The sequence below is a fragment of the Coregonus clupeaformis genome, chromosome 15 (assembly GCF_020615455.1).
Source record: "Coregonus clupeaformis isolate EN_2021a chromosome 15, ASM2061545v1, whole genome shotgun sequence".
Taxonomy (NCBI): Eukaryota; Metazoa; Chordata; class Actinopteri; order Salmoniformes; family Salmonidae; genus Coregonus; species Coregonus clupeaformis.
Window position 1 is genome coordinate 62,200,241 of NC_059206.1, and position 24,783 is coordinate 62,225,023.

At 47.3% G+C, this 24,783-nt stretch overlaps 1 protein-coding gene across 1 annotated transcript; it reads right to left on the bottom strand.

Annotated features, from left to right (window-relative positions):
- Positions 1–3,176: 3,176 nt before the first annotated feature.
- Positions 3,177–24,393, bottom strand: crispld2 (cysteine-rich secretory protein LCCL domain containing 2). The gene is made up of 13 exons (XM_045225271.1): positions 24,244–24,393; positions 21,636–22,017; positions 14,671–14,789; positions 12,478–12,610; positions 10,393–10,508; positions 9,650–9,912; positions 9,401–9,528; positions 9,182–9,312; positions 9,011–9,054; positions 8,826–8,898; positions 7,572–7,647; positions 6,011–6,141; positions 3,177–4,763 (listed from the first exon to the last, which is right to left on the bottom strand). The coding sequence occupies exons 2-13, from the start codon at positions 21,909–21,911 to the stop codon at positions 4,712–4,714; spliced, it is 1,542 nt and encodes a 513-aa protein (XP_045081206.1). The 5' UTR covers positions 21,912–22,017; positions 24,244–24,393; the 3' UTR covers positions 3,177–4,711.
- Positions 24,394–24,783: the final 390 nt, after the last annotated feature.

Genomic DNA, 24,783 nt, shown 5'->3' on the forward strand with positions numbered 1-24,783 from the left:
GCCTTGAGGTCTGCAGGAATGTTTCCAACATACAGTGTATACCAGCCAAAGGTCAGCAGCCGATAAATGACAGATTAATTTACTACCTTGGGGTTGTTTTGAAGAACGTGATTAATTTACAAAGCTTGGATTGCAATCAAGGACACAGATGCTAATAGCTGTAGGTGAGCCAAGTGGTTTACACAACTCTGGTACTGTTGACTATGAACATGACCATGTTTATCATCTCTCTGTTGGACACAGGACACACAGCACACTATCCAGTGGAATGTTACAGAGGTGGGGATCCATGCTAGTAGGTCAGCAGTCCTGTGAAGCCTCATTAAATCAAGCCAACAAACAGGAGGTTGATAACAGCCATGCAGCATATCCTGGAAGCCCTGCGGTGCTTCCTCCCGGACGCACAGCTATGGCCTCTTCCCCAAAGGACTTCACTACAGTAATTACTGTACTGCCTTCCTCAGAAATGACTTCCAGCCCCCACACAGATGTTGATTAAACGATGTGTGAGGGTGAGATGCGGGAATAGTCCAGCAGATCAGAAGGACTGAAAGGAAATGGAGCTGCCAGGCCTTGACTTAGAGACCACCGTTTAGGAGGATCTGCTGTGTCATTTAAAGGGTTGAGGAGTTGTTTACTGTAATTTGTGCAACATGTCCTCTTTCATTTCGCTCAAATATCAGGGGGAAACAAGGCTAACACAAAGTCACTCTGAATTACAGTCCTTGACCGTAATCTGACCATAGTCTTTGACATTGTGGTTGATAATGGCACCCTATAACAGCAGAGAGATCTTCAACCAAATGTCACTGGAGGTTAAATTCAGCTGCTAGGAGCCCAACTGACCCTTTACACTCACTCACCCCACACATTGCTCCCTAGCATACTGTAAATGCTTGTAAGGAGTGCAAAGTCCTAGCTACAGGGACTTCAGCCAAATACCTTGTTTTTAAGATCCCCTCCAACACACACACACACACTGAGGTCAGTGCGTAGAACATCGGATATCTCCAGCAGAGGAGACGTGGCTCTCCTCCAGGCTCCTTATGGACAGCAGCGGGTCGATACAGTGTGTTGCTCCTGCTGCTGATGCGGTGGGGCAGGATAAGTGTTGAGGCTGCATGTTCTCCACTGAAGGCCCTGATGTTTGTTGTGCATTAGTGGCTGGGTTACAAGACAAGTGAGGCATATTTGTTTCCCATCCGCTGCTGGTTCCCACAGCGTGAGTGGACCTGATGTGTACTGGATGCCCCAGCACTGCTCTGTCCATGTTCCAGTGCAGCCCTGGGCCAAAGAGTCTTTAGCTCAACAACAGGATCACACACCTGGACTACTACAGTAACCCAAACCAAACAGTCTGCAGCACACGGCAAGGACATCTTAAGCAGGAGCAGGGAGATGGAGAGTAGCAGCTGGCTGCAGGATGGCTGAGCCTGCTGGAGTCCTTATGCCAAGATACAGTGTTCTGGAGATAACAGCCACACATACAGACACACAAACAGCCATTCAGAGCCTCAAATTCAACGTAGCAGGGAGGAAATTAAAAAATGTGTATTTGTATGACATTCAAACTGATGTGGTGCGTGCCAAGAGCATCAAAAGAAAAAGGCTAATGCCAACCGGCTGTGTTTTTAAGAGCAAACTGGAACAAACCCTCATAACATTTGGTCCTCCCTCTCTGCACGTTGAGGGTCGTTAAAGGGTGAGTGAAGAGCAACACTCCATCTTCATCGTCACTGGGAGTAAAACAGTCATCAGGCAGGCCTATAACCGCTGTTTATCAGCAGACCTAGCTCCTAGCTTCTAGCTCCTAGCTTCAGCCAGTGTTCACCCCTTGTCTCTCTCTCTCTCTCTCTCTCTCTCTCTCTCTCTCTCTCTCTCTCTCTCTCTCTCTCTCTCTCATATTATGGCAGGCCCAGTGATTAAACACAGCCTCTTGCCAGTGTTGGATGGCTCACTACTCTCAACATCAGGTCAATAACAAAGGCCCAGCCTGGGTTTGTGTGCTGAAGTAACACCATATGGCCTTACTACTGTATGTCTTTCTAAATGACAGAATCAGAACTTACCACTGCTTAAAGTGAGTATCTCAAACTTAGACATTCTTCCAATGGTTCATGAGTCCTTATTTCCAATGCGTCTCCATTTGTCTGTTCTCAATGTGGAAAGCTGCAAAGTACAAAGAGCAAGAGACCCTGATGAAGTGTCTAACATGATTATTTTACATCTATTGAGTAGCATACTGGTGTCATTATTGTGCCAACTCAAATCTGCAGGCCTACAGTATCAGCATACCATCTCTGTGTTTCCTAAGGATAAGTGATTGTTTTAACTGAGTGGGAATCTGTTCCACCCCATTCCTGCATGTCTGTACCCACCAGAGGCAGACCAAGGCCAGTTCAGATCGTGTCTGTGGTCAGTGAAGTTGTTCCAAAGATAATGGGCCTAGCCTGGGTGGCCTAGGTCTCTATTCCATTCATGCCTGCTATGGACCTCAGCATGCCTGTCATGTCACCTGACTGCTCCAGTCATGTGACCTGGCTCAAGCTGTGTTGCTGGACAAGATATGTTGCTGTATTTGGATTGCTGAGAAATAAGTATTTATGCTCAATTGCTTTAGGAACATGTTCCTACTACCTAGGAACATGTACCTATTGTATCCTACTATACCCAGTGTACAAAAGAAATTCAAACTATTTCAAACTTTAATTATTTTCAAATTGTGCATAAAAAAATACAAAACTCCATCAAATGCCTATAAACACCATACAAACTAGACAAACAAACAAAAATAACACACCACATATAATTTTCAAAGATACCTTTACAGCATAGAGAACAGTTCAGAAAAGACAAATCAAAGTATTTACACTCCATTTCCAAAGCTGTACAAACCATTAACATTTCCCTTTAAGATTTCCCAAGTTCTATAAACCTAGCGCAGCGACAAGACTGAGGTAGCCTAGAAAAACGTAGAAAGATGAAAACTAAGACAAAGAGAGAAAGGCTGCACTGCTGTCCTGTCTAGAGATTAGATAGAGATAGAGATAGAGATAGAGATAGAGATAGAGATAGAGATAGAGATAGAGATAGAGATAGAGATAGAGAGAGATAGAGAGAGAGAGAGAGAGAGAGAGAGAGAGAGAGAGAGAGAGAGAGAGAGAGAGAGAGAGAGAGAGAGAGAGAGAGAGATAGAGATAGAGATAGAGATAGAGATAGAGATAGAGATAGAGATAGAGATAGATAGATAGGAGGATACCTAATGTCCTTCTTTAGGAGACCCAAAACCTCCAGCATCAATTTACATAGTTTTACTCTCCTCTCACGACAAAGCCTCAGCAGTTAAGACGATATTCCCCAGCTGAAGCTTGCCTCTGCCTCTGTCCCTGCCTCTGTGTGCCTTCCTTCTGGATAAGTAACATTTATTACATCCCTGGGTATGAGTGGTTTAAACAGATCCATGTTCTGCATCCTCTGTGTATTTTACAAATCATTCCCTAACTGAATCATGAATCCTAACTGAAGCTAAGCCTGCTGATAGGAAAACTTGGCACACCTTTCTACAAAACCTACAACATTCAACTGTCTTAAGTGGGGACAAATTCAACCTATCATAGAGTATTTCTCTTATTCAATCAAAACACATGGCATCAAGAGAGGAAAGAGGGTAATAAAGCAGTGAGCTATTATAAATACAGAATCATTTTTCAAACAAGAACATCGTTCATCTGTGAATGTCCTTGGATGGAGTCAGAACTGCCACCATTTTGAAAGCCCTGCCCACACATCCACCCATTGCCTTCCTGAGCTCACAGTGGACAGAATATTGCTACGATGTTTTTGCACCTTTACCAGATCGTCTGCACATTATTGACACTGGAAGGCGTACCAGCTGTATTCAGGAAAGGTTTCTTTTCCTTGGAGGTATGCCTTCCCCTCCTCCCTCCTCCACCATTCCTCTTCCCTTCCTACGCAACCCCTAAGTCTGTCTGTCTGTCTCTGTCTGTCCACTGTGAGCTCGTCCAGCATGCCAAACACAGATCCTCTCCTAACTCAAGCACCATGGCCTATCCGCCACAAAGGTAAAGACCAGGATGAAAGCATAAATGGGTTAGGAAAGCGGAGACAAGCTACAAAATACATTATGAACACATATAAAACTGTCAATATACACCCATTTAAGAAAAATTTAAAAAGTAATTAAATCTGTACAGAATGATTTGATACAGTGATCAATATACATTCCTGTGTATGGAGACCAATGATTCACTTTTGTATTAAGAACATAAAATATAAACAAATATTACATATTTGATTTGAAAACTAACTACATGTCAAGACACAGAGATCCAGCACCAGCTGTTCGATAGGGCTTTGATGTTACACATCATTTTGCATTTACTGCTTGTGTATCTTACAAAATATATCCACATCTGGAGTTTAAAGGTGAGAAGGGTAGGAGAAGACAGAAGGGTCCTTTGTGATGTTAGCCACCGACTTTGAGCAGTTAGCTACTGTTTATTAGCTAAGAGGGAGAAGTGTCTGTAGGTCCAATGGGAAGTTCTGCTTCCTCCCAGGGTGGGGAACAGAGACAGATGGGAGGAGGTTGCCATGGCATCGAACCTGTGGGCACTTTCTGCCCCTTGAGAGCAGATGGGGGACCTTGTTAGTCCCTGAACCAATGAGTGGGAGGCCCTGAGATGGAGGATATTCACTCCCTCACAGCAAAGACACGGAACGAGCCACCCACTGGATTGCTTTTACTGCAAAAGAGAAGTGAGAGAGACGGTTACCTTGAGCATTCATTCATGAACTCAAACAGTTAACCAGCATCCTTTCATCTCTTTACTAAGACAAAGTGACATAAATCTAAGGAAAACGAAGAGAATAGAAACCATATTGCTGTCAAGTCAGTCAGTTGTTTTGTGGACCCAATTTTTTTTTTTTCATTGTTCGCGTGTGGCTCCAATTCAAGTCAGCCTGTTGCTCATGACATCCTACAGTAAGAGTAGAGTAATCACGGTGGACGTATCTGGAAACATGACTCAAACACTGGCTCATTGTTTTTTTGTTTTTTAATGTATATTTTTATTGTATTTTTTAATTTTGTATTTTTTTTTTTTGGGGGGGGTGGATCAGCTTAATATTGCAGATAGATTGTAACTTCTATCAATGTAATTGTCTGCATCACTTCCAATCCCCCAACACTGGCTCATTGTTAACCATGCTGTTATAGTGACTGACTGACCTTTCCAACAACCACTATTGAATCTTGTGCTGGGCCTGATGGCTTTGTTATTAATTCATTAGTGGAGAGGCCATGAAGACCTGCCATGCTCAGTAATGTCAGGATGATGCCCATCCCATTGGCATCAGATTGGCTGCAATTATCTGCATAGGGAACCACTGAGTCAGCCGCCGACAGCTTTTCCATCCCCGGGTAAATGGATAGGCTGTGATTATTTCCTCCTTAATAAAGGCCTGTTCACCCAGCCAGCAACATGTACCCCCCACTTCCTAACAGTTGGGTCATCACTTGGACAGAAGTCAACCTCTGGGTCAGTCTCTATCACATCAGGGGATGACTGTTGATGGCCATGGTTGTAATACCATACTGTTCTCTGTGCCCTGTTACTGACAGCCCATGTCCTCACTCACTCACACTAAGGTTAAGGTGAGGCTCCCAGTGAGGGGGCTCTTGATTTCAGCATTAAATTTCACTGTACTCTAGCTCAGCTGAATTTGGCCATGCAGCACTTTGCACACTCCATTGAATGTCGGGGTAAAGTAAGCAAAGAGTTCATGTGTGGGCCGTCCGTACACCAAACCACACCATTAGTCTTGCACCCCTGCGTGCCAAACATGGACTTGGCGGCAATGGCATCCGTTCTTGAGCCCTAGATCTCTGGGCCTGGCTAATGCCTGACAGGGGAGGGGTGGGCGAGGGGAGGGTAGGGTGAGGGCAGGGAGGTATTGTACAGGGGAAGAGGAGGGTAGAGCAGGCACCCACCTCTCTGACTGGATGCCGTTCTTCAGGACGCCAACGTAGCTCTTCTTCTTATCCAGGGCCAGGACGTCCACGTAGCCCCCACCGGCTTGGATCACCCCGGCATGGATGGCTGCTCGGCAGATACTGGAGCTCTGAGGGAGAGGGGGGATAAGAAGAGAGGGTTCATTGTACCTCTCATGATATCAGATACAGCAATCATGATTATTCAATTTCACTATATCAGTAATGCTTCTGTTATTAGGTACAGTACAGGCACATACAGTGTACTGAGCCACACCAAATACAGTCAATGTATCGGTTTCCAGAGCATTCAATATGTACAAATCATGTACATGTACACATGCATGACATTAGCAAGGGCGAAGCCAGGCACATCGTTATCAGGATGTAAACCGCTGCCCCACTCTGGATTACAGATGACAGACAGCAGTAGAGAGCTGTTCACGCCACACATGGTTCTGAGGCAGGGCATGGTGCCTCCTGTCCCCCAGTCTGAGGCATTGAGTCTGGCTCCAGCGTGTGTCAGACCCTGGGTCCTTATCACTAACCTGGAAGGCTCATTCATCATACTCCATCACACTAGTCTAGCCCAACACAGGCCACATTCCCTGGTGTCTGGTGTCTGGTGAACCGGTCTGGTGTCTGGGGACTTCTGTCATGTCAATATAGACCTGTACTTCTCCTTCTCCTGTGTTTTGCTGCGTGTTGCTGCGTGTTGGCACTGTGAGTGTTTAAGTGTCAGAATCAGGCTTTGCCCTTAAAAAAAATGGTCCCCAGGGCAGCAAAGTTATTTGTTTCACTCATTTCATCCACTGCAGTCTCACATCAGCTTATACATGCAACTTGCAACTTAGGCCAGAGGTGATTTTAGAATGACAGATGCCGTGTCTCCAATGGCATCTTATTCTCTATATAGTGCACTCCTTGTCACTAGAGCCGTATGTGTCTCTGGTCAAGGTAGCACACTGTATGGAGTATAGTGTACCATTTGAGATTTGCCCTGAGGTCATTAGGGAGTGACAGAGGTGATGTGACAATAACAGAGGTGTGTCCCACTGCTCCTCCCTCTCTGAGACTGGTCCTAAAGCCCTCTCCTGACACAGCACCATGCCTCCGACCTCAGGCCTCAGGCATGCAATCTCTGGGCCAGTTATGAATCAGCCAGTCAGCCAGGGCTGAGCAGCTGTGTGTGGTCGAACCCAGCACTGGGAGAGACATTACTACCGACCGTTACCAGGCCTGCATCACCAATGCTCCCATTCCGACTGTGTTCACACTGCTATTCAGAAGCTCGTGGTCGCCTCAGGCCACAGTCTCTTAAGTGCTCGACGGGGCTAGACCGCACTCATCTGCTGTCCAACATAAATCAGGTCAGTGTTCCAGTCAGATATAGTTCTCTGGGGAGCAGACACACTGAGGTGCATCTGTCTGGCAGGCCCAGTGGGGACGAACTGGTTGACCTCTGTCAGTATGACCTCTCAGGCTTTCAGCATGGTCAGGAGGACAGGACAGGCATGGTGAGGCCATTCTGGTATACCCAGGGACTAGGTCCAGTACTTACATCTGTGTAGAAGCTGTTCCCAACCACTGGGGCCCAGTAGGATGGCTCGTTCTTGCAGTTGGCCGGACAGAACACTCTGAGGAAGAGACAGACCCATGGTTTAAACGCAGGAATTTATGCAAGAATTTGCCATTTAGTTAAATGTAATGTATGTCATGTTATGAATAACCCTGACACATTTTCTGTAGAACTTCTGTAGAACAGAGGAAAGACTGACACTTTCTTCTAGCCAGTAGTGTAAAGAAGTAAAAATACTTGAAAATACTACATAAGTATTTTTTTTGTGTATCTGTACTTTACTTTACTATTTATATTTTTGACAAACTTTTACTTCACTACATTCCTAAAGAAAATAACGTACTTTTTACTCCAGACATTTTCCCTCACACCCAAAAGTACTTGTTTCATTTTGAATGCTTAGCAGGGCAGGAAAATTGTCTAATTCACACACAAATCAAGAGAACATCCCTGGTCATCCCTACTGCCTCTGATCTGGCAGACTCACTAAACACATGCTTAATTTGTAACTGATGTCTAAGTGATGGAGCATGCCCCTGGCTATCCGTAAATTTAAAAAAACAAGAAAATGGTGCCGTCTGGTTTGCTTTATATAAGGAATTAGAAATGATTGATACTTTTACTTTTGATACTTAAGTATATTTTAGCAATTACATTTACTTTTGATACTTTCAAAACTATTCGCTGCTCTGGCACCCCAATGGTGGAACAAGCTCCCCCACGACGCCAGGACAGCGGAGTCACTGACCACTTTCCGGAGACACTCGAAACCCTACCTCTTTAAGGAATACCTGGAATAGTATAAAAGTTATCCTTCTGTCCCCCCTCCCCATTAAACAAATACAAATAAATAAGTGGTTGTCCCACTGGCTATCATAAGCTGAAAGCACCAATTTGTAAGTCGCTCTGGATAAGAGCATCTGCTAAATGACGTAAATGTAAATGTAATACTTAAGTATATTTAAAACCAAATACTTTTAGACTTTCACTCAAGTAGTATTTTACTGGGTGACTTTCACTTTTACTTGAGTCATTTTCTATTAAGGTATCTTTACTTTTACTCAAGTACTTTTTCCACAACTGCTTCTAGCAGAGTCTGCATGTTTAGGAGATTCCAGTGGTTTTGTAATGGAGGTTTAAAACATTTGGCCCAGAGCAGGAATCTGACTAATTATTCCCAAGTCATCACTGCTTGTTGTGCGTGTGAAACATTGTGGGGGGAGAGGAGCTAGCCACCTTGGGCAGTTGGAGTAGGGCTTCTTGAGGGGGCAGATCTCCACCATGGTGGCATAGCAGTCCACTGACTGTCCTGTGGCACAGAGAGGAGACATACACCATCAACAGCTGCAAAAGTCATCAGGTGAAGAAGCTAAAAACAAGGGTGTGCTCCACTTATTCTGGAAAAACACAGTTTGACTTACTTTCCACTTTGGCCACCACAAATGCATTGCCGGCTTTGTATTTACTGTCAAGAGATCAAAGCCAGGCATTAGAAGACCATTACATTTCAGTATATCATTAATTTCACAAAACATAAATGAGCATAGCAGGCAGAATGATGACAGAGAATCAAGACTACCAGAAATATCTACCTGAATGACTCAATGCCGTTCTTTGTTGCCTTGACGAAGAATGGAAACTTGTCTTTCCTTGTGGTGTCCACCAGACCACCATTGTTATTAATGATGCCGTAGTGCATAGCAGCACGACAGATACTTGATTGCTGGAAAAATAGAAAAATAATCATCAGAAACACATTCAGGCATTCAAAATGTATAGTGTTAAATGTTGAACCTCAGTGTGAGACTCACCACATCATAGAAGAGCGTCCCCCACACTTTCCCCTTCTTGTTCTGGCAGTTAGCAGGGCAGTTGAATCTGTTGCAGGCTGCTCCCTTGCACTTGTCTCGCATTTTGGTCTCACACTTGATGTTTTGAGCTATGGGAGACAAATCAATTACTGGACAATTAGGGATCTCAGTAGCATTCCTTCCCATACAGTACATTTAAACAGTCAACTCTGAAAGCCCCCAACCACAATTCCCACTAGTCAAACTCACCCAGGAAAGTGCTGGTGGGAGCCTTGGGAGTGGAGGGCTTCTTGGGAGCAGCAGGCTTGGGTTTGGGTCTGGGGACAGGCTTGGCGGTGGTGCGGGGTGACATGGGAATCTGAGCTTTCTCCACCTCGTTCATGTCCTCAGTCTCAGAACGCTGGGAGTCTCCCTTGAAGCAGAGGTTGTCCCTGCAGCTTCCTCCGTAGCTAGGAGGGCACTGGGAGCATGGGCGGCCATGTTGGTAAGGGGCCTCTCCGATCCAGTTTCCCCTGGGGAACAGGAAGGAGCACAGTGGTCAGGATGACTGGCTGAAAACGAATCAGCACTCAGCCGTCACCGGGCACATGGCTTTATAATTATTCACGTGCCCTTTGCACATTATCACACACTCTTAAAACACTGAGTCCAGCTGGATAATGAAAACAATCCCGCTGTCCCTCTGGAAATTAAATTAGGTCTGTCTGGAACAGAGTCTGCTTAGGACCTGTTTTTCTTTCCCCTTCCTTTATTATTTTTCTACTCAAACTTCTGCTGGAATTTCGGCATGGCCTCAATGTGTCATGAAATACTTCTTAGACAGACACTTTAACTGTACAATTAGACAGACAAATTAATATCCTTACATGTGCCCTCAAAAACATTTGGTATTGGGTAAACACCCCATGGTGGTAAGAAGTATGTAAAATAGAACACAGGAGACGTGATGTGTGAATGAGTGGTGGAGAGTAGCGTTAGCGAGTTGGTCTTACTTGGGGGAGTAGTTACAGACGAGGTAAACAGCGTTCTCCCAGATCTCCCCCCACACGTTCATCCTGGGACACACGTGCACTGCACACCCCACACGACTAGTGGTGGCCCAGACCAGCTGCAAATAAGTCAACACTTCCATTAACATTGTTATTATAAAAGGACATTCGCATTGCTGACTTGTTGATCTTTCTGTGACCACACGTCCATCTCCACTGATACAGTTCCTCAGCTCCACATAACATTGCAGACAACTCTACTAGCTAAAATGATTTGGAGCCCTGCAGCCTTTGAAAGGGCCTGTCATGGGTGGCTATGGAGGTCTGAGAAAGAGCCTCACAGACACATTAGTAGGAAGCACCATGTTACTGTAGACCTCTCTCTCTCTTTTTCTCTCTTTTCTCACTCATCTCTCTCGCCCCTCATAGATCCCTCATTCCTGCCATAGGAAGTGGCTCCCATGCTGGGGTGCTGGAGGCAGATAGATTGATGGGGCCACAAGGGCCCTTAGAAGAGGCTGCTCTTTAATTCGGCCCCAGTCAGAGGAAGGAGATAGACGTCGAGTGTGACCACAGTTTGTTTCCTGCGACATTCTGTGATCATTCTCATGATCCAGTTTAGTCAGGTAAAGACATTATACTGGCAGTGGCTCGGAGCGAATAAAGAGAACTCTGGACAGGCCCACTTCCTCTGTCAATATGGTGAGGTTGTTAAATCAAATCAAATCAAACGTTTTTTGGTCACGTGCACACGGTACAGTGAAATGCTTGCTTGCTAACTCTCCTCAACAGTACAATAACAGTATCAATGAAGAATCAAATGCCAAATGCAAAAGTAAAAAAATAACAAGTATTACAGTAATACAAAGTCGAAGAAAAAAACAACTTAAATGTAAAGCTACAGGCAGCACCTACGGATTTGAGACCCAGGCAGTCCTACTACTGAGAGCTTGTTCCATGACTCCACTACCACTCTTTCCCACTGTACCCCTCTCTCTTTCTCTCTCTCTCTGACTCTCACTCCTCCCCCCTCTCTTTCAGGAATGTGTTTCCCTTTCCTGGGCCAGTGAGAGGCCACAGGCAGTATTGACTTAGAGACAATGACTCAGCATAGACACCACACTGCTACACCACTACAGCATACACAGAGATGTGATGATGAGGGCTGGAGCCTGCGGTAAAGCTCTGTGTCATCCCAGAGAGAGACTGTGAGGATACTGACCCGGAGGGGCTAGCATAACCTAGCTTAGCAGTGTTATGGTAGGGATTGGACCCCAACTATGCTACGCTACGCTAGCATTCCTAGGAAATAAAAGGCAGAAACAAGGAGAGGGTGTTCAGACATGGCATTGTTCCCCGCATTCCTGCATCTTCAAAGGAATCCAGGTCAAACACAGAGATGATTGGTGTGTCTGGGAAGTGTTTCCAGATGCTAGTGACCTGGTTTCCCGTGTGAAGTACGCAGATGCAGGAGGACGGGTCAGGCTGTTTTCACAAACCCATCCCAGCTACAAAGTAAAGTCTATGGGGAGAGGAAGCCAATTCTCCCTCTTCATCCCCATCTTGTCCCTCTCTTCCCCTCTGTTTATCCCTCTTTCTTCCCCTTTGTTTCACCCTCTCTACTGTGATGGTTTAATGGTCCTGAGGCAGCACATAACTTCTCCCTGTCACTACACTACTGCGCCCCCAATGGTCCACACTGTTTTTAGTTAATGGACACCCATTGAAGAGGCTGCAGGCCACATGTTGTTTTTACACAGGACCTGAATACCTGCAGCAGCAACACCTTTAGAAGTCACGTGCTGTCCATTAGATACTGATGGTAGGGAGGAAACATGTGACCTTGAACACTGCACAGGCTCATACACAGATCATCTACATTAGTTCAAAGGAAACCTGTAGAAATACAATTTAATATGGAATTAGATCCAAATGTGGTTTGCTGTTCATGGAGGAACTGTTGAGGGAAGTACTCATGAACTCAAAGCTCCAAATTCAGATCCCCCAGCCATGACTCTCCCCCAGCCATGACTCTCCCCCAGCCATGCACTCTCCCCCAGCTATGACTCTCCCCCAGCCATGACTCACCTGGGTGTAGTGGGTGCACATAGGCCCTGAGCAGCGGTCGGGACACCAGGGGTTGCACTCATGTTGGTAGGGGTAGGTGTAGTCCTTCACCTCATCATACCAGGCCTGGACGTGGTTGGCTGGGGAGCGGTACCTGCAGACACAGAGGGAGCAGCATCAGCCTCAGCAGCACAGAGAGCTCATACAGGAGGACCTCCAGCTGCCAGGGCCACATGGGGAATATCTGAGGGGGCTGACAGGTGCTTTGGCTGGGCTTGAGACGCACTACACCAGCCTCCCCTCAGGCTCCCCTCTGGCCTCCACTGATTAGTCCGGTTCTGACCCAGCAGACACACAGACACACTCAGTCTGTTTCCCTCCAACACTGGGGAACTCGAGACATGCTGAGAAAAAAATACAAAAACTAAACAGGGCTCCACAGCCTGACGAATCAATTATGGCCCTTTATTGTAAACATCTCTTTCTACGGTATTGAAATGTGCTGAGACTACAAACTGGCAGCGGAGAGGGAGAAAAACAGCCCTAGCCGGTGCTGGCATCAGAAGAGAGAGAAAGGGAGAGGGGGAGAGATGGAGAGAGGGAGGGGGGTTGTGAGAACGCGAGCGAGTGGATTCATGGAATGGCACCTGCTGAGGGAGCCCTCCACTGTCATACACAAAGAGCCCCACTGTGGTGAATGATGGACAGAGTCAGGCGCAGGAGTAAAATAACCGGATGCAGAATTTATTCCTTCCAGACATACAATGCGCCTACAACTGCAATCGAAACAGGTACAGGGGAAACAATCCTTCCTGACCAAACACAATCTCAGAAAATACAATAAATGTAATGACACAGGGGAAAATCAACCCTGGCAAATTAAATGAGAGAGTATCTCAACCAAGCTACTCTCCTCCCACATAGAACAATCACTCACAAAGACAAGGGGGCAGAGGGAACACTTATGCACAGACTAATTAGGGGATGAGCACCAGGTGTGTGATTGACAAGACAAGACAAGTGGAGTGATGAGAATGGGAGCGGCAGTAGCTAGTAAGCCGGTGACGACGAACGCCAAAACCTGCCCGAACAAGGAGGGGAGGCAGCCTCGGCGGAAGTCGTGACACCCACTCTCAGGCTGCAATGCTCTGAACACACACACAGCACAAATACCTACACTGAGTATACCAAACATTAAGAACACCTTCCTAATAATGAGTTGCACTCCCCCCACCCCAACCTTTTGCCCTCAGAACAGCCTCAATTTGTCGTGGCATGGATTCTACAAGGTGTAGAAAGCGTTCCACAAGGATGCTGGCCCATGTTTTAACATTTGACATTTTAGTCATTTAGCAGATGCTCTTATCCAGAGCGACTTACAGTGCATTCATATTAAGATAGCTAGGTGGGACAATCACATATCACAGGCATAGAAAGTACATTTTTCCTCAATAATGTAGTTATCAGTGGAGTCAGAGCTAGAATAGGGGGGGGTAGGATTATTTAGGACACTGTTTGAAGAGGTAGGGTTTCAGATGTTTTTGGAAGATGGGCAGGGACTCTGCTGTCCTAGCTTCAGGGGAAAGCTGGTTTCACCATTAGGGTGCCAGGACAGAGAAGAGCTTGGACTGGGCTGAGTGGGAGCCACCCTCCTGTATGCATCCAAACGTTGGCTGGATGTCCTTTGGGTGGTGGACCATTCTTGATACACACTGTTGAAACTGTTGAGCATGAAAAACCCAGCAGTGATGCAGTTGTTGCCACAAACCGTTACGCCTGGCTCCTACTATCATACCCTGTTCAAAGGCACTTAAATATTTTGTCTTGCCAATTCACCCTCTGAATGGCACACATACACAATCTATGTCTCAACTGTCTCAAGGCATACAAATCCTTCTTTAACCTGTCTCCTCCTCTTCATCTACACTGATTGAAGTGGATTTAACAAGTGACATCAATTAGGGATCATAGCTTTCACCTGGATTCACCTGGTCAGTCTGTCATGGAAAGAGCAGGTGCTCCTAGTGTTTTGTACACTCAGTGTACATTCACTCACAACAGCCACACTACAGACTCAGAGACATAGACTCAGTAGCAGACAGCACAAAGCAACAAAGTGTGTGTGTGTGTGTGTGTGTGTGTGTGTGTGTGTGTGTGTGTGTGTGTGTGTGTTTGTGTGTGACGTGTACATGCATGTGTCTCATATTGTCTTACCTGCCCCAGTGAACAGCGAGGTTCTGACCGATTGACATGAGCAGGTCCTTAGGTCCATGTTCCCACTGGCATTCCTCTGCCCAGTGAGTGGCTGACCTCTCCAGCTCATCATCCCAGACCTGGAAACAGACAAATAACACTGTTAGAACAATGTTGTAACACTATAACTCACACCTTTCAGTACATTATTGACAGCAACGGGGTCCACACTCCTGTGACACACTACAACATATGATCAGTGAACACTGCGACAGACCCATCAAAACGACCTTTATCTGTGACCATCACCACAGCTAGACTTAGCCCAGCTGCTTTAATATCAGGCCCCCAGGTAGATCCCCTCAGTATAATAATGCTCCTCTTGTCTCCTCATAGCTACCTACCTAACCGCTAGCTACCTTTTTAGGCCTCTGCTCCCCCTCTTCCTTCCCAGGGAGCTGAAATTGAGCTGGATACAAGTAAAACATTAGCTTTAGCCCAGGACATCTGAGTGGAGCAGTGCCTGGCCCCGCTCCACTACAAATCCCCAGCAATCACAGCTGAATTAGGCATATTTCCTGAGCGGGTTTCTCTCTCTACCTGTGGAAAAGAGGGTGGAAAGGAGGGATTCACCTCATCTCTGCCACCACTCTCACCACTAGGATATGGGGGAGGAGGGGGAGGAGAGGACTGGTACAGTGTGGCACCTCACAGTTTCTATCCTCAGTACATTTCCAGGCCCTTGGTGGTCACCACCACCATACATACAAATACACACACATACATATACATGCCCATGACTATGCCAGCTCAGCTATACCCCCAGTCCTGTCCTCAGATCCAGGCTTGTTGGCTGAGGCCTGGCAGAGAACAGAAGAGCAGGGCAGAGGGAGACTTCATGTCCCTTCCTCTCTCGCCAGACCACACCACAGTCACACAGACAAGACACCACACTGTCAGTACTACATCTGTACTACATAAACCACAATCCCCCCCGAGTCTGTCCATCTAAACTATATTAACCTTAACCTCAGCACACCCTCTTACCCAGTCACCACATTCCATAAACACTATCCCTCTCAATAACATTCAGTGCTCTCTCTTTCTTGCTCTCTTCTACACAGTCCCCTTCCCACTCTATCCATCCCTCCTTCATGTAGCACTCTGTTTCTCCTCCACTGGCCACTCTGGCCTTCCTCGTTCTCGCTGTCCTCCGCTGGCCTACCCTGTCCTCATTCACCCCTCTCTGCAGTGTCTGGCTCCCAGCAGGTAGTGTAGAGTCAGTGTAATTATCCTCCCAGTAAGCCAGCTCCTCTCCAGGCTGCCAGCAGCTGACCACCATGAGCTCATCTTTTCCAGGAGAGAAGATTGTTGTAGTGTTGGGTTCTAGCTTGAAATATACTTATTCATGTTACCATACTAGAACTTATTGATTACTTTATATGTATAATGTAGGAAAAGTTACTGAGTGAGACAAGGGGGAGTGCAGAAAGTTTACATTCTGTCAAAACATGGTAGTATTAAAAATTATGGCTCCTAAGGAGGGAGGCAAAGGGTACACAGTCTGGTTTCAGTCACTGATAAGGTAGGACAGTTGCGGATTAGGGAGGAGCGAGGAAGTCGGCCCGAGGTCAGGTCAGATGAAGTGAGAAGGAACAGTCCTATTTCACACACATATACTTCCATGTCCACGAAGGTTCTAACATCAGGCAGGGCCATGACTACACCAGTGAGAGGAACCAATTAAGTTCCTGACAAGCAACAGAGATGTATTGGCTGTCTAGATGTGCAAGGAGTTGACTCCGCCTAGTTGGAGGGTATAAATATATGCGCTTACATAATCATGTCTTTGTCTTTGCAGCTGTAAACTTGGTTTGAGCTTTTTGTAGTTGTCCGTGAGTTTTTACTTTGTTTGTTCAGAACCTAACAGTAGTAAAACCAACACCCTCCCATCAAAAGTAGAGCCTATAAACACTCACCTACATTATATCTGTGACACTCTGGCTCCAGGGACTCTGATTTATTGAGCCAGGGTTGTTCATTTTCATGGTTTGGGTGTATTTCTATGTTGGGGATTCTAGTTGTTCATTTCTATGTTGGGTGATTGTGTTTGATTAGTCATATGACTCCCAATCGGAGGTAACGAGTGTCAGCTGTTCGGCTCGTTATCTCTGATTGGGAGCCATATTTAAACTGTGTGGTTTCTCCTTGGTTTGTGGGTTTTTGTTCCATGTTTCTGTCAGTGTTACAGAGGACTTCACTATCGTCATTTGTTGTTTTTCGTGGTTGCTTTATTAAATAAAGTCATCATGTTCACTCCACGCGCTGCGTATTGGTCCGCTTCTTCAGACGATCGTGACAGAAAAACCCACCATAAAAGGACCAAGCAGCGCGTCCAGGAGCAAAGGGTCTGGACATGGGAGGAACTGTTGGACGGTAAAGGGTCCTGGACTTGGGAGGAGATCCTGGATGGTATGGATCGCCGACCATGGAACGAGACGGTGGAGAGGCGACGGCGAGAGGAGCAACGGCATCGGCAGGGCCATCGTCGGAAGGACGGGAGGCAACCCCAAAAAAATTTTTGGGGGGGGCACATGGCTTGAGCGGCTGGGCAGCAGGAGGCTGCCACAGGGAGAAAAGGAGAGAAGGCTAACGGAGTACGGGAGCCATTGGCGAGTAGAGGGAGGGAAGTGTGTGTGGCACGGCGTGAAAGACTGATGTGTGTTGCCAGTCCGGTCCGGCCCGTTCCTGATCCTCGGTTGAGGCCAGTGGTGTGTGTTCCGGTACGGACCGGCCTGTTCCTACTCCAAGCACCAGGTCCACGGTGTGCTACGCCAGCCCGGCCCGGCCTGTTCCGGCCACTCGCACCAGGGATGCGGTGCGCGTCGCCAGCCCAGCCCGGCCTGTTCCTGCTCCACGCACCAGGGATAGGGTGCGCTTCGCCAGCCCGGCCCGGCCTGTTCCGGCCACTCGCACCAGGGATACGGTGCGCGTCGCCAGCTCAGCCCGGCCTGTTCCTACTCCACGCACCAGGGATACGGTGCGCGTCGCCAGCCCAGCCCGGCCTGTTCCTACTCCACGCACCAGGGATACGGTGCGCCCGCCAGCCCGGCCCGGCCTGTTCCGGCCTCTCGCACCAGAGATACGGTGCGCGTCGCCAGCCCAGCCCGGCCTGTTCCTGCTCTCCGCACTAGGCCTTGTGTGCGTCCCCAGGGTCCAGCATGCCCTGTTGCTGCTCTCCGCACTAGGCCTTATGTGCGTCCCCAGGGCCAAGCATGCCCTGTTGCTGCTTCCCGCACTAGCCCTGAGATGCGTGTCCTCAGCCCGGTACCTCCAGTTCCGGCACCACGCATCAGGCCTACGGTGCGTCCCCAGGGCCAAGCATGCCCTGTTGCTTCTCCCCGCACTAGCCCTGAGATGCGTGTCCTCAGCCCGGTACCTCCAGTTCCGGCACCACGCATCAGGCCTACGGTGCGTCCCCAGGGCCAAGCATGCCCTGTTGCTTCTCCCCGCACTAGCCCTGAGATGCGTGTCCTCAGCCCGGTACCTCCAGTTCCGGCACCACGCACCAGGCCTACGGTGCGCCTCAGACGGCCAGAGTCTGCCGTCTGCCCAACGGGGCCTGAACTGTCCGTCTGCCCAACGCCGTCTGAACTGCCCGTCTGCCCAACGGCGCCTGAACTGTCCGTCTGCCCAACGCCGTCTGAACTGCCCGTCTGCCCAACGGGCGCCTGAACTGCCCGTCTGCCCAACGCCGTCTGAACTGTCCGTCTGCCCAACGCCGTCTGAACTGCCCGTCTGTACTGAGCCTGCAAAGCCGCCCGTCTGCCATGAGCCTTCAGAGCCGTCCGCCAGACCCGGGAGCCGCTAGAGCTCTCCGCCAGACAGGATCAGCCAGAGCCTTCCGCCAGACAGGATCAGCCAGAGCCTTCCGCCAGACAGGATCAGCCAGAGCCTTCCGCCAGACAGGATCAGCCAGAGCCTTCCGCCAGACAGGATCAGCCAGAGCCTTCCGCCAGACAGGATCAGCCAGAGCCTTCCGCCAGACAGGATCAGCCAGAGCCTTCCGCCAGACAGGATCAGCCAGAGCCTTCTGCCAGACAGGATCAGCCAGAGCCTTCTGCCAGACAGGATCAGCCAGAGCCTTCCGCCAGCCAGGATCCGCCAGAGCCGTTCAGCCAGGATCCGCCAGAGCCAGCCAGCCAGGATCCGCCATTCAGTCCGGTGCTGCCCCTCAGGCCGGTGCTGCCCCGTAGTCAGGTACTGTCCCTTAGTCCGGTGCTGCCCCTTAGTCCGGTGCTGCCCCTTAATCCAGTGGGGTTTAGTTGGGGGGTGGTCATGTGGAGGGGGCTACGGAAGCGGATAGTGACTAAGGTGGGGTGGGGACCACGACCTGGGCCAGAGCCGCCACCATGGACAGACGCCCACCCAGACCCTCCCCTAGACTGTATGCTGGTGCGCCCGGAGTTCGCACCTTTAGGGGGGGGTACTGTGACACTCTGGCTCCAGGGACTCTGATTTATTGAGCCAGGGTTGTTCATTTTCATGGTTTGGGTGTATTTCTATGTTGGGGATTCTAGTTGTTCATTTCTATGTTGGGTGATTGTGTTTGATTAGTCATATGACTCCCAATCGGAGGTAACGAGTGTCAGCTGTTCGGCTCGTTATCTCTGATTGGGAGCCATATTTAAACTGTGTGGTTTCTCCTTGGTTTGTGGGTTTTTGTTCCATGTTTCTGTCAGTGTTACAGAGGACTTCACTATCGTCATTTGTTGTTTTTCGTGGTTGCTTTATTAAATAAAGTCATCATGTTCACTCCACGCGCTGCGTATTGGTCCGCTTCTTCAGACGATCGTGACAGAATCGCTGACCCATATACACTACCGTTCAAAAGTTTGGGGTTACTTAGAAATGTCCTTGTTTTCCATGAAAATATACATGAAATGAGTTTGAATAGGAAATATAGCAACATGAATAGGAAATGTAGGCATTGACAAGGTTAGAAATAATGATTTATAATTGAAATAATAATTGTGTCCTTCAAACTTTGCTTTCGTCAAATAATCCTCCATTTGCAGCAATTACAGCCTTGCAGACCTTTGGCATTCTAGTTGTCAATTTGTTGAGGTAACCTGAAGAGATTTCACCCCATGCTTCCTGAAGCACCTCCCACAAGTTGTATTGGCTTGATGGGCACTTACATACCATACGGTCAAGCTGCTCCCACAACAGCTCAATAGGGTTGAGATCCGGTGACTGTGCTGGCCACTCCATTATAGACAGAATACCAGCTGACTGCTTCTTCCCTAAATAGTTATTGCATAGTTTGGAGCTGTGCTTTGGGTCATTGTCTTGTTGTAGGAGGAAATTGGCTCTAATCAAGCGCCGTCCACAGGGTATGGCATGGCGTTGCAAAATGGAGTGATAGCCTTCCTTCTTCAAGATCCGTTTTACCCTGTACAAATCTCCCACTTTACCACCATCAAAGCACCCCCAGACAATCACATTGCCTCCAGCATGCTTGACAGATGGCATCAAGCACTCCTCCAGCATCTTTTCATTTGGTCTGCGTCTCACAAAGTTCTTCTTTGTGATCCGAACACCTCAAACTTCGATTTGTCTGTCCATAACACTTTTTTCCAAACTTCCTCTGTCCAGTGTCTGTGTTCTTTTGCCCATATTTATATTTTATTTGTATTTGCCAGTCTGAGATATGGCTTTTTCTTTGCAACTCTGCCTATAAGGTCAGCATCCCGGAGTCGCCTCTTCACTGTTGACGTTGAGACTGGTGTTCTGCGGGTACTATTTAATGAAGCTGCCAGTTGAGGACCTGTGAGGCGTCTGTTTCTCAAACTAGACACTAATGTATTTGTCCTCTTGCTCAGTTGTGCACCGGGGCCTCCCACTCCTCTTTCTATTCTGGTTAGAGACAGTTTGCGCTGTTCCGTGAAGGGAGTAGTACACAGCGTTGTACGAGATCTTCAGTATCTTGACAATTACTCACATGGAATAGCCTTAATTTCTCAGAACAAGAATAGACTGACGAGTTTCAGAATAAAGTTATTTGTTTCTGGACATTTTGAGCCTGTAATCAAAACCAAAATTGCTGATGCTCCAGATACTCAACTAGTCTCAAGAAAGCCAGTTTTATTGCTTCTTTAATCAGCACAACAGTTTTCAGCTGTGCTAACATAATTGCAAAAGGGTTTTCTAATGATCAATTAGCCTTTTAAAATGATATACTAGGATTAGCAAACACAACGTGTAATTGGAACACAGGACTGATGGTTGCTGATAATGGGCCTCTGTACGCCTATGTAGATATTCCATTAAAAATCAGCAGTTTCCAGCTACAATAGCCATTTACAACATGAACAATGTCTACACTGTATTTCTAATCAATTTGATGTTATTTTAATGGGCAAAAAAAAGGACATTTCTAAGTGACCCCAAACTTTTGAACGGTAGTGTACATAAGACCTTGGTATTGCCTGAGTAGCAGAGACTGACGTTTACCTCCATCTCTCTGTACTATCTAATATTAATACATTGCTTATATTTGTCCTATTTCACACGTGTGAATTGGAAATGTGTTTTTTGCATATCCCAACTCTCCCTGAGACACCTTTGGAGAGTAGGGTCACAGCCAGGGTCTGCCATTATCAACAGCAACCCTGGAGCAATTAGGGATTTTTCACCTTGTCAGATCAGGGATTCGAACTAGCAACCTTTCGCTTTCTGGCCCAACGCTCGAACCGCTAGGCTACCTGCCACCCACCTGCTATTCATTAGCTTTCTGTGCCTCCAGCTAGTGAAACAACCTCCAACCCGTCACTTTCACTATGTATTCCACATGTAATAGCAGTTGTTGCTCTACAGTAGTGTGTGAATAGTGACCCTCTTTACAGTGTATTGATAGCGTATCTGTGAGGGTGATGATAGCTAAAGCTACAGTATGTACATGTCAGGAAGGAGGCGTGTCTCACCATGTACTCCATGTTGGATGCGGTGGGGTAGACTCCTCCCCTCAGTTTGTTGTGCAGTTGGAGGAGCTCCCCACGGTCCGTCCACTGGATGGCCCGTCGCGTCCTACTGCCCGCTGTGTTATCGGTGCTGTTCTGGTCATCCTGGTACCGGCTCAGTAGCTGCCGCAGCTCATTGGAGTCGGGCAGGAAGAGAGCAGCTCCTTCCCTGGCAGAGAGGACCAGGAGGGTGAGGGCGAGTGTGAGGGCGGAGAGCCAGCAGGGCATGGCAGCAGTCATTTCCAGTCTCTGGGACGGGTCTCTGGGCGTCTGTATGTAGGGCTCTGGGCAGACTACAGTGGTCAACCTTGTGTGAGCTCTGGTCCTGAGCACTGCAGACACGATGCTGTGGGGAGAAAACACACTGTGAGCCGGCCAGCCAACAAAGCAGGTTACAGAGCAGAGCACATGGCCAGACAGACGACTGAGCTAACGCAAGAGGCGCATGCTCCATGAGTCCTGGCACCAAACATTGGACAGCAAACATCTCCGTCAATTGCTGTTGCCTCACTCTCTCACTACTTCCAAAAGAAGTGAATGAGGCCATCAATATGAAACCTCAGCAACTACCTGCAAATAACTCTGGTTTTTGCCATGGGAAACAGTGTATTAGAGGGATTGATCCATTTCAATTGAGGCATTTTCACAGGTTGCAACACATCATTCAGGGAAATGATGTCACAGCAGATCTCAACACATTGAGAACAAGTTGCATAACTATTACCACAAGAACAAGGTGGAGTCCCGAGAGATTTTGCAACAATTATCCACAGTACTGTAGCATTCACTGGTGAGGAAATTGAATTAGTGGTATTCCTCCATATCAAAGGATACACTCTCTCTCTACAAGGCTTGCCGTAGTTAGACAACAGCTCATCAGTTTAATCTCCACATTGTACCTGATCTTCAGCTTAGCCAAATCCTTTCAAAGCTCTTTTCAGCTCTATCAAAATACAGCAATTAACTGGGGATATCCTTTCAGATCCATAATAATGACTGATTGTAATCTTCCATCGATTGCTCAACACAGTGACTTAGACCTGGGGTCTGGCGAATAAGGAAATGAACTTTGTTAATTAGTTGCTTCTTTTGTCAGAGTCTTACTCAGCCCCTCTGGAACTATGATCTACCAGTAAACAAGCAATTAATTGTCCTTAATGGCCCTGGATTCCAGAGTGATATATAAATCAGGGGTGGAAAGACAGTAATCAGTCAGGTTCACGCTCCAGGGCACAGAAGCATAATTTCTGTGACCTGGCTCAGTAGCTGCCGCAGCTCTGAGATCCTCCTCTGGCTGACCTGCAAAATCACCATCTAAAACTATAGAGGGAGAGAGGGAGTAGGGAAGAACTACAGCAGAGAGGGTTATTAGTTAATGAGAGAGAATGATGGATAGAGAGATGAAAATAGATAGAGGGAGAGAAAGACAAATAAAGAGAGAGGAGGAGAGAGACAGAGATGCAGAGTTCTTTACTAAAACAGAAGATTTTAGTATGAATAAGAGGTAGTGTGTGGTTCTCATCCTCCTTTGCCACAGCACACAGGGCTCACAGGGCAGGCTCCCAGCCTCAGCCTCAGCCACCACCCCATTGGCCAGGAGAAGACAAACAGCAGGGCTACTAAATCAGCCGGCAGGAGAAGGCATGGCAGAGAGAGACACAGAGAGAGGGAGAGAGAAGGAAAGCGAGAGAGAGAGAGCAGTCATTGCACTGCTCCCTGCATCCTTCAATTCCTCCTCCTCTCTCTCTCTCTCTCTCTCTCAGCCTGGAACGGCGGCTTGAGGTCTGACGGCCGGTCTGTATCAACACATTGTCACAGCGCCAAGCAGCCCCAGCCAGCGATGGGAGCCAGCCGGCCGGCCTGAGGCAGCCCAACCATCCCACCACGCCCCTCCTCTGGCCCTCTCTTTGTTTCCCTGCCTACCTTCTCACACCAAACCTCCACCAGCCTTTATTCTGGGCCTTTCTCATTATTCTCATGAATGTTATACCTGAGTGGCAGACAGAGCAGACAGGCACACACACACACTGGCCACCCTGCCTACATATACAGGAGCCTGGAGGACTCTCACCTGCTGGCTCTGCAGTAGCTCTGCAGTCCTCTACTGTCCAGGAGTGTCACACATCAACACAGCTCCCCTTGGACAAGTTGACAACACATGCTCCTAGGTAAGCCTGACTCAAAACAGGTATATTGTTGATATAGGCTGTATGCAGTTTTCATTAAATTGCTCTCTAGGAATTGACACCTGGGATTGACATTATAGCACAGAAGCGGAAATGTGGACAGTGATGATGGCCGGAGCACTGCACTTGCATGTGTTATAATAATGTTCAAGACAATATTGAAATGTTTAGTGTTTCATGACAGGCTAATTAATTTACAACAGCATTGATGAAAGAAAATATTTGTTTTTTAAATACATTAACATATTCTTATCAAATCTGAACATTCAATTATTTTGGGAAACTTTCCTCCTTACACTGTAAACTGTTTGAACTCAGTGGCACCCAAAAGCATAGAATTACATGGTGCAGAATAAATCTAATTAAATGTAGAAAAACATGCTTACCTCAATCACCTGGCTTATCCGGCAATTATCCAAAAGCTTTTGCGTCGGTTCAGTATTTCCCGTTTGCTAAATTGGTGCTGAAGTGGAGCTGTACTCGTTGGCTGCGGTCCTAGAGAGCAGAGTAACTTGGTAACTTTTGACTAACGTTAAAGCGGCAGCTCAGTGCTTTATATAGAGGAGACCCCGCTGAACGAGTGAGGAGGGAAACAAATCTTAACTCTTCTTTCTTTAGTCACTCCCCCAGCTCCCCCAGCTCCCTCCTCAAGAAGGCTATGTTCTTGGCAAGCATCCTGCGCTCTGACGATTGATGTCGAAAGGAAAACGCAAAGTATGTAATTCACTACGAACCAGAGCAATCGAAATGCGTAGTAGAGTTTTGTATAACTTTTCTATTTTTTTCCAATTCAAACATGTTGCCAGAGTTTCTTCAAGACAGTTAATCGATAATTACCATTAGCCTATCATAAACATTATTGCATGACTATATATCATTATAGTCGGATACATGTAAATATAATTCATAATTCCACATACGATATT